We start from the raw sequence: 15,561 nt of genomic DNA on the forward strand, positions 1-15,561 counted from the left end.
AGAGTGGGGGTTTTCCCTTCGATCATGGGAGAGATTTGACGGGAAAGAAACAGTATCAGATGGCAGCTGCTCTGCTGATGCAAACAGGAGCTGACAGAAAAATCTCTTTAACAAGAAAACTGTTATTGCTCCATTTAAGAAAATTATAACACCGGTTTGCTTCTCCACCTCTTTGACAGATTACACAAAGAGCTGATTCCAGACAAAGGGAGCGGCTGCCTGAATGATCCCGGAGGAGAGGGGTCCTGCAGGGATCGGCGCGGCACTGCTCGTGGTGTCTCCTGCACTCGAACCAGGCTGACAGACGAGTGACCGTAGGTAACGGACAAGACCGGCGATGGAGGTGCCTCTTGTTGACTTTGAGAACATGGACATCGGAATCAACCTCGGCGACCCCAGTGACTCCGGTTACCCGACTACACCCACCTCCGAGGCCCCCGATCAGAATCTGTTGACCCAACGTGTGACCTCTCCGCACCCGTCGCCCCGCAGAGGCCGACGCAGGTATCAGTCCGGTCAGGAGGGGCGGTCGCCGTCCTCCCCACCGACCGTCACCACCAAAGACAACTCGAGCAGCGGCAGCCTGATCTCTCATCTAAAGCTCCTCATCAACAGCGAGTCTCCCGGCGGCAGCGTCTTCAGTAAGATGCCAAAGGATTGCTACGAGAGCGAGGACCTGTTCGAGAGGCACTGCGTGGAAGAAAGAGATGAGAAAGTCGTCATCAATATTTCAGGGCTGATGTTCGAGACCCAGCTCAGCACCTTGAACAAGTTTCCAGACACCGTGCTTGGGAACCCCATGAAGCGGATCAATTTCTTTGACCCGATAAAAAACGAATACTTCTTTGACAGAAACCGTCCGTCGTTCGATGGGATCTTGTACTTCTACCAGTCCGGGGGCAGAATCCGCAGACCAGCCAACGTCCCCTTAGATGTTTTTGCAGCCGAAATCGTTTTTTACGAGTTGGGCGACGAAGCGATGGAGCAGTTCCGTGAGGACGAGGGGTTTGTCAAAGAGCCGGAAGTCCTCTTGCCCGACAACGAACTCCAGCGACAGTTCTGGCTCTTGTTTGAATACCCTGAGAGCTCCAGTGCAGCCAGATCTGTGGCCCTGGTTTCTGTGTTCGTCATCGTCATCTCCATCTTCATCTTCTGCCTGGAGACTCTGCCGGAGTTTAGGGACGACCCTGACGTGATCCACAGTTTGACCCAACTCATCAACGGCTCCAGAGACAGTTCGGCTCCTCGTCCCGCCACTAAAGACATCTTTGCTTATATCACGGACCCCTTTTTCATAGTGGAGACTATTTGCATCATTTGGTTCTGCTTTGAAGCCGGTGTCCGCTTTGTGGTCTGCCCCAGCAAGAGTGATTTCTTCAATAACCTCATGAATATCATTGACTTAGTCTCGATAGTTCCCTACTTCGTCACCCTGGGTACGGAGCTGGCTACGACCCCTGACGATGATATGAACTCTGGTCAGAACATGTCACTGGCGATCCTACGAATCATCCGACTGGTGAGAGTCTTCCGAATTTTCAAGCTCTCCCGACACTCGAAAGGCCTTCAGATCCTGGGTCAGACATTGAAAGCCAGTATGAGGGAACTGGGGCTGCTCATTTTCTTCCTGTTCATAGGAGTCATCCTGTTCTCAAGTGCCATCTACTTTGCAGAAGTGGATGAGCTCAACACACAGTTTGTGAGCATCCCCGACGGCTTCTGGTGGGCCGTGGTGACCATGACCACGGTGGGATATGGAGACATGTGCCCCATCACCATCGGAGGCAAAATGGTCGGCACCCTCTGCGCAATTAGCGGTGTCCTGACCATCGCCTTGCCCGTCCCCGTCATCGTCTCCAACTTTAATTATTTTTACCACCGGGAGACCGAGCAGGAAGAGAAGCAGATGATAGACGCGGCAACGGCGGCTGCCCAGAAAATGTCAGCGTTTAAGTTCGGAAGCACGCCTTCACTGAACAAAAGTAACGGCACGTTGCAGAATGAGAAGAACGGCATGCACTGATGGAGGAACTCAAGTATTATTTATGGCATGAAAGTCCGACACGCTGATAAGTTTCTCACTATTTTGTACTTCAGACACGTCAGCATTTGTGCAGGTTATCACAGTATTAATAGGCACCGTGTGGTGGCGAGACAGCCTTTACACAAGTTGTCTGTAAACTTGTGGATGTGTCAAAGTGCAATTAACACAACTCAGCAGCTACTATGGCAGTAACCTTTGAGGACAGGACCTGAGGGGTAGGATTATATCTCCTTCAGTGCAGTTTGAAGAAAAACGTGATTGTTCATTTGTGCTACAGACAAACGTTTGACCTTGGAAGGAGGGAATATAGATGCGAGAGGAAAAGCAAGTTGTAAAGCGTCCTTCTGGTTTGTAAAATGGTGAAAGTGTATCCCACACACAAAGAAAAGAAGCATCTAAAGCTGAATGTATACTCAGAGCTCATATTCCATCACGGCTCCACTCTTAGTCTTCATTCCGTCCTTTACGGCGAAAATCTAGATGTTGCTTGTTCTGATTTTCAAGGGCGGGTCCAGTGCAAGGCAAGAGGACTCCGGCACACTCATTGTCTGATCAGCAAATCTGCAGCTGCGAATGCTCAGCGCCGGCACTTCTCCTTCTGACACAGCGTAACTATAGCTCCGTGATGAGCGGCTGGCACGTTAGCACGTCCAGGAAACTGCTTCGCAATGGTTGTACTATAACATGTGCGTTCAGCAGTGTCACTTATTGTTTTATCCACATGATTTTATTTTTATCATTTGGGATTTTGCACTAAATTATGCAGACGTGTAGCAGGCTATTAATGTGGGTCGACCCTGTTCAAAAGCACATAGATGAATTGCACTGAGAGTTTTCTTTGTTTTTCACGAATCTAACAAGCACTTTTTTCCGGAGCTTTACACCATCAGCTGTTTTGTAGGAAAAACTAGCATTTATCTTTAGATTGTAAATACATGTGAGACGAGATGTATATTTGACATCGGAATGAGAATACAGAGGAGTAAACTAAGAGAAAAAACCTTCTCCATTTACCTTAACTCTCTTGGTACCATTGCATGGCATAGTGTGCCGAAATAAGAACTAACTCTAAATATAAGTATATGGAGTTTGACATATTTATTGAAACTAAATATCTTATTGCATCTTAATCATATTGTGATAATTATTAAGTCCATGTGATAGGGAAAGCCAATACTCCAACTGGACTTGTGATATGATGAAGGCGTTTGTGTCTCATCCTGAATCGGTACAATACACTATATGCATGCCACATTACAATCTTATGATACATATAAAATTCAGCTTGCATTGAGATGACACCGGATGTAGTTGTAACTCAAGGAATGCCTTTCTTATAACCCCCCCAATATGCAATAATGATGACATGCAGGTGGAGAACAAACGCTGTAGCCCCCCCCCCCCATTAGCGGGAAAGAGCAATATACCTGTTGAAAATGCAATAAGGTGACGTCAGTTAGTCACATGGTTACTCTGCACTTTACTACGGTGAGGAGCACTTCATGTTGGAGGACTGTTACTGTGTGTGTGTCAACATTGTGCAGTATACAGTGTCATATGTTTCATTTAACCCTGTAAAGAGTGCCTTTCATTAAACGCGTATCCTAACCTGCGTGAAGTTTCCCCTCGGATGATTTCATCTCTCGTGACATCAGGCAGATTTATAAAAAATGAAATGCACATGTTTTTGCAGTGTAAGTAGCTGAATGCTCATCATTGCCTCATGTTTGCTGTTCTTAACGCTGTCTCACTGCTGGTTCTCAGGACTGACGTCATGTCTCTTCCTCTCTGTTCATGAGTGTGCATGTAAGTGTGGTGTGGGGGTGTAGATGGCTGAGTTAAGCACATGTGTGTCCTGCAACAACTCTGTTTCTATTGAAGAAAACTAGACGTGCCGACTTCCACCATGGCATGACAGACCAGTGGCAGATCTAGGATTTCTCTGAATCAGGGGTAATACAGGGGCCACAATCTACAAAGGACCTCTCCTCTGAAACTACAGTGAATTCATTAGATGTGGATGTTTTGCATGTGTGCACCAAATTGCAATATCAGTTCCCTAAACATGTCAGATTTTTGGAAAGGAAAAAAGAAAAGTCCAGACAAAATGTTATGGAAATCGATTGAGTCATTTTCTTTTTGCATTCCCCTGCAAACTAACAAACAAACAAAAATCAAAATAGATCATCAAATCATGCCGCGGTCCAGCGCCATGATTTCTGGCATGATTTCTGTCGCTAGTAGAATAAAAAACCCACAATTAGCGGTTTCTCTCTATAAATACCACTCTGCTCTGCTGCTGTGAGCTCGACAATGTCTTTGACAGGGATAGCTTCAAAAGCAAAAGCACCAAATTAAATATGCAGTCTAAATTAATCTTTTATAGGATTATCTATCTTAGCCTCGGAGGCTGGGAACCGGCTCTTTCAGTTGATGCCTCACTCTCCTGTGCAGACACATCAAGGGCCGTGCTCTCAGCCAGTGTTCGATCATTACGTTTGACCTGAGTGGATTTTGTGTGTGTGATACTTGTGATTTTTTAGTTTTTCTGAGATGATTCCTCCCCCTGCTGACGTCCTACCCAACTGAAACCCCCTGGATTTGTCTTTACGGACTCTTCACAGGCCTGTTAACTCTAAAAGAAACAGGCAAAAAGACGAACCTGGATTGATCTGTCCAAAAATCCAAGAGGATTCTCCCGACCCTGTCTAGTGCCCCTGAGCAAGGCACCTTACTCCCCCAACATCTGCTCCCCGGGTGCTGTACATGGTCGCTCACTGCTCTGTGTGTCCTGCACCAGATGGGTCAAAAGCAGAAGTTAAATTTCCCTACCTGCATGAGTGTGCCTTTGCATGTCTGTGCATGTGTTTGGGACAAATAAATGCATCTTAATCTTAATATTAATCTTAATCACTGGTTAACTGATGGGTCGGCACGCCGCCACTCTGCCCTGATGATCGCTGATCCCTGTGTGATATCCCACACACCAGGCCTGACGACATTTGGCATTTAACAGACAGGTGGCTCTGCAAGGTCACAGCCAATGTGAGCGTGTCATCTATAATTCAGCGAGTGCTCCATGAAGGGATCACATCCATCCGAAGGCTTTGATAAAGATTCACCCCTCCAAGAAATCCATTCACAGAGCGGCACGGAGGGTCCAATCACTGTGACACAGCAGACTGCGCCCACAGCCCCTAATGCATCTAAAAATATCACCTCTGCTCTGCGGGTGCTTTACTCTGCAAGTCGGCGACAAACTGTGTCCCGCTGCTGGAGGGGAAACAAAGGGACGGATCTCACGCCCCAAAGCTGAGACAGTGAGTCGCTGATCGGTGGATTGAGTTACTGTTTTGTCAGCAGACACGTTCTAAGTCCGTTTCCAGAGCTGCACAGACAGCAGCCTGCTCGTGGTTCACGCCCTCCAGAGGGCAAAGTCACCTGGAGCCGGGCGTCTTGTGTTTGTGCTGAAACCCTCTGAAGTGTCCAGTGTCTCCGGCTGGACGCAGGACGGAGAGTATCAGGCTGCTTCACCGCTGCTGTGACCTTGTGAATCTTTTTATATCAAAGAAGGAAACACTATAGGAGCTTTGGAGCACATGAAGGTGTTTATTGATTATAGTCCCCCCCCCCAGGCACCAACTCTGCTGACCAGGAATGTCCAGACGTGGCCTCTGCATCACTTTCAGAACTTCTTTATTGACTGGATGCAGAGCGAATGTGATTAAGTCAGAAGGTAGAATGTATTGTATCTTGATCTGTCCCACACTCTTTACTGGAAGTGATGGAGGTTCAGGGTCATAACACACTCCTCCCTCGTGTAAGTGTTTCAGACTTTTAGAGAAAATATAAAAATGTGTAAAACATTTACAGATCCTGTCTTTGCAACGAGAGTAAGGCTTTTATCATTTCTATTATTATAATATTATTAATTCAACATTTATTTGACTCAGGAATACACTGAGGTAGAGACCCCATTTACAATACATCACTGAGAACAGTTAATAAATAGAACATTCCAAGAAACCAAGAAAAAGAAGTTTGCAAACCTTAGTAATAAATACACTACTTACAAATAATTTAAAGCAAATTAATCATATTAAAAACAAATGAACCATTTTTAACAAAAACAGCTGGAGGTAGAATGGACAAATAAAAAACTTCAATTGACCTAAAGAATCAAATGATGAACAAAGTTTGTTCAGTTTGTTCCCATTGACAATTTGAACTAATTTGATATTTGGGAGTGGCTTAAAGCAATGTGCATTTCCCTGTATATAATCAGATACGCCCTTATAATTAATATTATAGGCTAACTGTATGAACAAGTAATTCATAATTTGGGATGCAGAGATAACAATGGAGCCTTTCTGTTCTCTGGTACCTGCTCAGTTTGCTCCATTCCGCCTGGGTGCGTTAATTCCCATCTATCATGTGAAGAGAAGCAGAGGTCCCCTAACTCCGGGGGGGGGGAGATAAAGATTTACGACAGGTGACTGCTGTGCTGCAGCGCGTCGGCCTGGAGGTCAACGACCAGACTTTGTGGAATGAAACGCGAGTCTCACGTTTGTCCTGCTTAGCGCTAATAAAAAATGAAGAAGGTGACCTGGAGTATCACCTGGGATCAGACGGCAGGCGACACGCAGGTGACCACAGGCCCGTTTTCACCTCTGGGACATTTAGAACATTTAGAACACTGACTGAGCAGAGAGGGGAGTTGTTAATGTGCAGAGAATAATAATGCTCATCCAGCTATTGACTCATACAAAGATGAATCCAACAGATAAATTAAATTAGATTAGGCAATGGAAGAGTGTTTGTGTTCTTACTATTCTCCCCTTTGTTCTGTTATTATCTATTATAGTTTATTTCATTTCAAATTTATTTTTGTTTCTTGGTAAAATACTAAACTTCTTGTACTGATACAGTACGAGGGGACAGACATGATGGAACTTCTCTTTCCCCATCTCCCTCTTCATCACTTTAATGTCTCATCAGTACTGACTTGGCGTGTCGGCAGGATGGATGGATATTGAACTGGATCATGCTGGTAGATCATGGTGGTGGATTGTGAATCATGGTGGCAGCTGATCGTGGACTGTGATCACAACAAAACCGCTTGACACACAATGCGCCGACTCACACTCCACCTTTACTGACAATAACTTTACTGACAATAACAAAAAGTTTTAATTGTGTTTTATTAACACCGGGTTGTTTTTACACTTAAGATCTTGATTTCTAAAGTAACTAAATCTGTTGAATACATTGCGATGGAGTAACATGGAGTTAATTGTAAAATCAGTTGCATGTGAATGGAAATACTCAAGAATAGTATTGTGTCATTAAATATAGGTCTTCATTAAATGTGGTTAGTCACATATCACCTCTGTCGACAGGAAACAAACATGTAATGTCACAATCTGAAATATTTGCTGGGATAGAGGGAGCATCAGAAACTATATCAGTGTTTAGTCTGACACTCTGTGGCTTGCATATGGTACTACACAAATACAAGCGGGGGGGGGGGGGGGGGGCAGAAGTGTGTTGGTTACTTGGTCATTTTTGTCAAATTAGCAAATCTCTGAAGTCTTTATATTTAATTAAGGGTTTTAACCATGCAGTCCTGTGATGGGATGGTGAGGTATAACAGTTACAGGAAAACTGGACGGTCATTTGAACCAGAATCAAATGACCGTCCCCTGCTGCAAGGAAGAACGAAGGAAGCTGCTTCAAAAACCAGTTCCACCAACAGGAGGACGACCAGTGATGTTACAGAAAGTTTAATTTACAGTAAAAGGTTTCCTGTTCCTTCTAAACAGGCCAAATAAGAGATGACTCATCAAGTTTCATGCGTCATGATTCAAATACACTTGTCCATTAAGAAACAAGCTTTTGTTATTGAATGGAAATCAGATGACATTTTATGCAATCGCTTCCTGGAAATCTTTCACCCACATACACACACACACACACACACACATACACAAACACACACAAGCCGGGCAGTCCCACCTCACACACGTCTAGGACCTAGGGAGACATCATAGTGATTAGATAACAGAGGAAACTGTTTTTTAACTGTGTGTGTGTGTGGGTGAAAGATTTCCAGGAAGCGATTGTGTAGTAAATGATTAACAACTTTAAAGGTGAAGACGCTGGTGAACAGATATGGTTTATTAGTGAGGGTTTCAACCTTTGCTTTATAGAAAGCATGGAACTACTGATAGCAGATCTGAGTCTCGAGCTGCAAATGAGGGGAAATCCGCAGTAAACTGAAAGTGTCTGGGTCGTGGACGTGCTGGTTGTGAAAAGACCAATATGACGACTTTACCTGACGCCTGAGGAACCTTTACACTGTTGGAATTGGACGTGATGTGTATCATTAGGGGCCCTGCAGTATGTGGGCTTGTGTGTTACCTCATGTCCCTGCATTATTACACACCTGTGTTGTGTACTGCGCGTACAACCTGTCGCACAAAATGCTCACAAGATAATTTAAGGAGATAAAAGTGAAATCAATTCAAAGTTTTTAATAATTTCCTCGTGTTTAAAACGTTCCAGGATCTTTTTTTCTTTTTTTTTTCACCTTTTCCATGTTTCTTAAATTATTGCAATAAATACTATATATAGATAAAAAAGATTAAGCGGTGTGAGGTAAACCTCTTTCCACATTTTTTTTTCAACCACCTAAACTAATAAAAAGTCGTTGGTTTCACTTCCTCTACGTTCAGAGCAGGAAGAGTGAAACCACAAACAAGTGACGTCAGGGAGCAGGAAGACAGGTGATATGCTGCCCCCCCCCCCCCCCCCCGGCTGCCTGCAGGTACAGATCAGGGCTGCGTGTCCTTACATGGAGGGAGGAGGTATGTACACGGTGGAGCTTCCCTTCAGAACAGAGACGACACGTTTCACATGAGCCTCGAGCTGCCGACAGTCCCTCACAGTGTGCATCACCTCTGTGGAAACCACTGACACGGATCTGAGACCACATCACGGACCATGACTGAGACCAGGTGAGTTCTTCACTTCAATCCTCGGTCTGCAGCTTTAAGGGGAGCGAACAACAGCTGTCGCCATGACACGCTCGAGTTTTTACTGTTCCTCTTTCTCCCTTTGGACTTTTAACAGCGTTTGAAAACGTCTCTGCTTTTCTGCAGGTACAGCTTCATAGTCTTGGTATTAGAATAGAATACAAATACACAAGTCAAGTTAACTCAATATTTACTTATTTGCCATTGTTTAACTCAAACATGACATGTTTATCCATAAATGGACAGAGAATGAACTGTTTAAAAAATTTGACAAATGATTACTTCTTAAAAAAAACTCGGAAGCTAAATAAATGCGTAGGCTTCCTGCTTGTGAAAGGTTATAACATATTTTGGTGGTTTACTGAGTAACTTTAATATTGCGTGTGACTGTTGAAGGCAAACAGGTCATTTGAATAAGTCAACACAGGCTTCTGACATTGTGTGATGAATGTTTTTAACTGTTTACAAGTATATAATAGTTTAAGTTAAGTAAAGTGATGTTATTGATTAGATTAAATGTAAATAATAGTCTATGGGAAATAATTAATACCTGGTTAAGCTTAGGGCTGGGTCTAATGTTTTTTTTCCCCAGCTGAATAAAAAGATAAGCATCTACTTTAATTACTAATCCTGTACAAAAAATGTACAAGTTGATACGAGAACAGTGAAAAAGGCCCATTGCTTATTTCAAAACCCTTAATTCTTATTTATTGCAACGCACCCTCTAAAACCAAAAGTTCAGTTTTAGTTTATTGTAAGACAATAAAAGCGAGCAGTCTCTGCCAAGGCCCAACAGTCCAAATTGCACAAACTCATAAATATCAGATAAGTATGAGAAATTGATTAAACTAGATCCAAGAGTTATTCCCTCGAAAAGCAGTGTAAATGTTAAAAAAAACAAATGTTACAGAGAGTGTAAACCTTTCCACCCTCCCGCTGTGGAAATGTTTCTTTGTTTAATTAAAGAAACGGTGGAGCAGTAAATCCTTATCACAGAGGACGAAGCATAAGCATAGTTGAAAGTTATGTTTTATAGAATAACTCAGACATTTTCGGTTGTTTGATTTTGGACTGAAAGGGACAGAAGTTCAATGCAAAACAAAGTAGTTGCTGTGGTCAACTGGACCAAACACAGCAGGAGCTTAATGAATGATAAGTATTGCGTGTGTGTGATGTTGTTGTCCTTCTTCCACAGTCTCCCCACCATGGAAACACACACACACAAACAAGGGCTCAACAACGGCCAGTTGATTTATGTGCCTCACAAGGACACCATCCGCCTGCTGGAGGTTTTCGTCAAGCGCAGCCTCAGCGTCAACGATGGGTCCCTGTCGAAGAAAGGGAAGGAGAGGAAAGAAAAGTGGGTGACCAAAAAGGACAGACGACACTCCAGCGACCCGTCCCTTCACCTCCACAATGAAGACAGTGAAATTGGATCATTTATTGCAATCAAACCCTCCAACGATCTGCCTGAAACGTTTGCCAAAGAACCAAAGAAACAGAAGAAAAGGTCATGGAAGAACAGGAAACCCTCGTTTTGGAAGAGCATTGTGGGCTTTTTCTCCGGGAAGAGCAGCGAGGAGAGAGATGAGGAGCAGGACAGCGCCACAGAGCCGTCCAGGGACTCCACGCTGGAGATGGCCTCCGAGGCCACGATCACCTGCCTGCCCACGACTCCAGCAGCTTCACTGAAGAAGTCCTCGAGGAAAAAGTCCATGAAGAGAAGGTTCTCCAAGAGGCGCATCTCTCTGATAAAACCAAACAGGCCCGGGAAAGATCTCATCGCTGCTGACATCAGTGACTTTGGAGGTGAACTTCAGGATTCAATGGATAAATGACCTGTTTGTGTTTGAGAGAAGAAAAGACTCATTGGGGATTAGAACACATCTGGGATGAATAACCGAGTTTTCCTTTGCAGCTCTTACGAGGGTGGAGCCGACGGAGGCGTACTACGAGAAGGTGTCGGAGGAACTGGAAAAGATTGTCCTGGAGGTCAAAGAAAAGGAGGACGATCGGGCTCTGTCAGATGGTGAGAAACAGTTTCTCTTCACTCTCATTAAACCACCGGTACAGTGGGGAAAATGTCACAATCAACTTGTTCCTCTGCTTGATTCCGCTCGTGACAGTTTGCTGGAAATTCTCATCCTTCTGTCTTCACTCTGATTTGCATTTCTGCAGGTTGCACATTAGTCTCCCTCGAAATAATTAATTTAAATTAATTTAATTTAATAGCTAAAACTGTATTATAACAACAGATTCTGGTATCATGAGTTGTTCTAAACGTTAATCACACTTTCTCCTCCCTCTGTTTTTTAGAGGTATTGATCAACAGGATCATTGCTTTGACAAAGGAGGAGGGGGACGCCATAGACATCAAGGTTGGTACACGCTCCTGTTGTTGAGTTGACTGCAGGTTTATAAGTTCTTATTGTCTGGTCGTTTGTAAAATAATGCTTTTATTTAATCAATCAGATCAAAGTTAGGACTCATGTATTTTTCAAAGCTCCAGGAAAAACCGTTCGCTGTAGTGAAAACGGAAGTGAACGTTTTAAATGGAGCATGCGAAAAGAGTAAAACTGAAAGTGTCGCTGTGCAAAACCAACCACAGCATGTCATGTGACTGCTGCTCTGCATTTATCACAGTTAAAACAACTGTGAGGCTGCAACAATATTTATATTTGATCAAAACTGAATAAACATGTCTGCAACAAGTTACAAAAAATCATGAATCCAAAACCTGGTCCTGACCCACAAGAAAGTTTTATTTATTTTTTCTTGACCTCCACAAAATCTCATGGTAATCAGTTTTTGCCTTATCCTACAAGCAAATGTAGATGAAACATAACCTCGTTGGCAGAGGACAAAACAATCAATTTGATGACATCCTCTTGGGATTTAATACATTTTTCACCATAGATATATTAATTATGAATAAAAGGTCTGCAGATGGATCAATAGTGAAAGAAAAAGCATGTTATCTGCTTATCTGAATGTATGATTCTGAAATGCTGCTTCATCGAAGCATTGAGCTGACGTGAGGTTGAGCTGATTTTCTTGAAATGTCGTGATGAGCCATCATTTCGTTTCTGTTTACTGCTCGAAAATTACAAAACTTTACAGGCACAATAATGTTTTACTCTCACCATAAATGTTTACGAGCAGTGGCAATATACTGGGTTTACTGACGGCCATGTTCCCCTCACCTCCTCCAGATGAAGGATAACCCCACCCTGAACAGCTTCTTCCAGGGGATGTCCTATAATGCCTTCCAGAAACTGGCCGATGCCTATCTGGAGAAGGAGGCGACGCCCACCCACAATCCTCCCACCGTGCTGGCCACAGCGCCCGAGCTGGTCAACCTGGCCTTCACGCTCGACTTCACGGCCATGGTGGCCAAGCTCTCCAGACAGAACGCTAGTCACATTACAGGACTGGGGAACCGCTACCTACAGGACAGATTTGAATACAACCAGGTGAGAGTCTGAGATGTAAGAGAAATGGAGGAGAGGAGGAGGCTAAGCATTAGAAAGTAGGGAATTCCAATGTTTGTCAATCTGAGCCCTAGGTTTAAATGAATGGTTCTTAATCACAACACATTTCGTGGAGCAGTTCAATAAATCCATGATCTACTGGACGGATTCACACAGACATTTATAGAAATCAGACCAAGGGTGAAAAATACCGGCACTCCCCTTTAACCCATGCACAGTGCACAAATTCTGCACATTTCTGTTTGAACAGTCGCAGAGGAGGTGTTAAATGTCTTGTTCTCTTTTTCGCAGGCGTGTACAGATCACCCATGGTCCGACAGTGAAGACTGAAAGTCAGCTTCACAACCACACTTCAGCTTTTTCTCAGCTCGGCCCATGTGGCCCAAGGACGTGTTGCAAGCTTCACTTCCCTTTACAAACTTTTGAAGAACAGAAGAGCCGCTTGGCAAAAACCTTTAAATCCACTTACGAGCCACTTTCTGTTTTCAAACTGAAACTGTCTTTACGTGGTCGAGCGGCTTCGGAACATTTCAGCTTGTGGGTTTTTCCAAGGGGAGTAGAAGTGCTGACTCAAGGCTTCTTCGTCTGTCGGCTCCGTCCCAGAACACGCTGCAGTGTTTCCCCATCAACCCGGTTCCACTGTACCGACACTAAAGATGTGATGCTCAAATCAAACATTCAATAACAATACGTTTCTGTACATTGATTTCATGATCATCCAAATGAGCGCTGTGAAAACTGTTCATGTATATAAGCTCCACCCGTCTGTGCAATATGTTTCTACATTTCTAGGATTTAGTGTGTTTAATAGAAGCTCAACTACAATGTGAAATATCTGTTAATGTTTGTTGATGTGAGTGCTGGCATTCATATCAACACATGTGCAAATTAAACAATATCTTTTTATTTTAACTTTTCTTTTTGTCATCCTTGTCCCACTTTACTCTTTGGTTATTGAACTTTTCCTCTCCATAGCTGTGGCCGAACGTCTTAACAAAGGCCTCAGTGATGTGTTATCTTCTCTTTTCATCAGATAAAATCTTCCTGCTCATGTACTTTTTATTCTCCAGAAATCAAAGAGAAGTTGTTATGCAATGGAATGAGTGGTGCCAGACGGCTGCAGGCGAAATCTGTAGTTTGGACTTGTTCAGGAGGGAAGAGACTTTCAGATGGGAGGATTCCTTCAGAATACATATACCTCAAGAACCCCTTGAGGGGATTTCTTCAACTTTTGGTTCAAGTGTTCAGTTGGACTCAATTATGAACTGATTCGAATTTAGTGGTCAAAGTCACAGTGACGTTATGTGAAACATAAAAACATGAAACATGCTTTTGGTCATTTGAAGTCAACATGTTAGATATGCTTTAATAGAATCCTTTCAAATGTTCACTTAGACTCACGAAGGATCTGATTAGAATGATCGAAGGTCATGGTGGCTTCACATGAGTCTCAAAAAATGTATGTGGATTGAAACTGCACTGGCTGGTGGAGGCACCAAACCACAGGGTGGTAGTTCTAGTTTGCGTCATGTTTTCTGGTAGAATTATGAAACTAGTACCAGCGCTCACAAAAAAACTGATCACAGGTTTAAGACATTAGCACCTTTAGACAGGAAACCATGCGTGGAGAGATTAGAGCAATTAACACAACTATGATTCGGCCACACCTCGTCCTCACAAGCACAGACAACAGCCTGCAACATTTTTTTTTTTAAGAAGTACATTCCTAAAACAACTTCCACTGAAATCATTATAGATGCAACCACATGCAGATTGTGTGTTGATCAGTGTTTTGTAATAAAATGTGTGCACGAGGACATGAAGTTAAAATGGTGTCATTCACATGCATTTAGAACATTGCGGGCGTTGTGAACAATTTATATAATAGACTCCTGGTGTCAAGGCTGATGGATATAACTATGGGATGGAATGTGACAGTGTGTCTCGCCTGTGGAACAGGTTTCTCTGCAGGCAGGGGACCTTTCAGACTAGACACAGGACCGCCTGAAGGTCTTACCAGATCTAATGGGTTCACCCAAGATTCTTGTGCAGTGCAGCGCGGTGCAATGCAACACACAACACATGCACTCATATACACCAGTGAGAAGAGGGAGGCAGTGGAAACCAGTTAGTGATCACAGCAGGCCAGGTAGAGCAGTGCTGTTAATCTAACTAGTGTAAATAACATTAATAATAATAATAATAAACTGAATGGTCCTTTTAACAGTGTAGAACTGAGCTCAAGGGTCTTTACAACAAAACCAAATCATTCCAGAAAAGAAAACAAGTAGAGCACACACCTCACCAAAGCCCCAACAGCCGCCGTTTGAAACCACATTTAAATTCAATAGAACCGGATGCTATTTGAACCTGCCACAAATCGCACACATTCATAAATATCAGTCCCCTACAATACGGGGAATTATTCTCAGAGGCATCAGTGGAAAAGTCCAGTTGATCTTGCTTCATCTTTCACTCACAAACCATCATAACAAACTGACAGCTGGGTGGAGATATGTTATTTTGCTCTGAGCGAAGGTGACATCTAAAGCTCTTGCTCATCGGTCTTGTGAAAAATCCAAGAGACCAGCAGGTGACGTGCTGGGAGGCAGGGAACCAATCAGGTCGGGTTTGTTTTTCGAGGATTACTGACCTCGACGTGTTCGGTGATTCAACGAGATGCTGGGAAATCAGAGCTGAATTAAAATGAAATTACAACAGATAAATTATGATTTGATTGTTGAGTCACATGTCAATGTCCAAACACTGAGTCAGCTTCAGACTGACTCACTGCAGTCAATCTACTGAAGGCGTCTGTTCAGCACCTTATCACAACATGCATTATGTCAAAGCACTTTACACAGTGACGTCGAGACCTGGGGATATTACAGAGAGAAACAACAGGTCTCACAGTGAGAAAAAAAAAGGGAGAGAAGAGGGAAAGCCCAGGAAGTGTTGCATAACCATCGATTAAAGCACTGTCAGTTATAAT

The 15,561-nt window shown here is 43.4% G+C and overlaps 2 protein-coding genes across 3 annotated transcripts; both read left to right on the plus strand.

Annotated features, from left to right (window-relative positions):
• The first annotated feature begins 337 nt into the window (after window positions 1–337).
• On the plus strand, window positions 338–3,638 carry LOC133973697 (potassium voltage-gated channel subfamily A member 10). The gene has a single exon (XM_062411714.1). The coding sequence runs from the start codon at window positions 338–340 to the stop codon at window positions 2,021–2,023; it is 1,686 nt and encodes a 561-aa protein (XP_062267698.1). The 3' UTR covers window positions 2,024–3,638.
• Window positions 3,639–8,883: 5,245 nt separating this feature from the next.
• Window positions 8,884–13,481, plus strand: LOC133969961 (uncharacterized). 2 transcript variants are annotated; one of them, XM_062406707.1, is made up of 6 exons: window positions 8,884–9,060; window positions 10,274–10,887; window positions 10,997–11,107; window positions 11,395–11,456; window positions 12,291–12,551; window positions 12,861–13,481. In XM_062406707.1, the coding sequence occupies exons 1-6, from the start codon at window positions 9,047–9,049 to the stop codon at window positions 12,897–12,899; spliced, it is 1,101 nt and encodes a 366-aa protein (XP_062262691.1). In that variant the 5' UTR covers window positions 8,884–9,046; the 3' UTR covers window positions 12,900–13,481. The 2 variants fall into 2 exon arrangements, with proteins under 2 accessions (XP_062262691.1, XP_062262701.1); XM_062406717.1 differs by lacking the exon at window positions 8,884–9,060 and adding an exon at window positions 9,100–9,204.
• The last annotated feature ends 2,080 nt before the right edge of the window (window positions 13,482–15,561 follow it).

This window comes from Platichthys flesus, chromosome 2 (genome assembly GCF_949316205.1).
Source record: "Platichthys flesus chromosome 2, fPlaFle2.1, whole genome shotgun sequence".
Lineage (NCBI taxonomy): Eukaryota > Metazoa > Chordata > Actinopteri > Pleuronectiformes > Pleuronectidae > Platichthys > Platichthys flesus.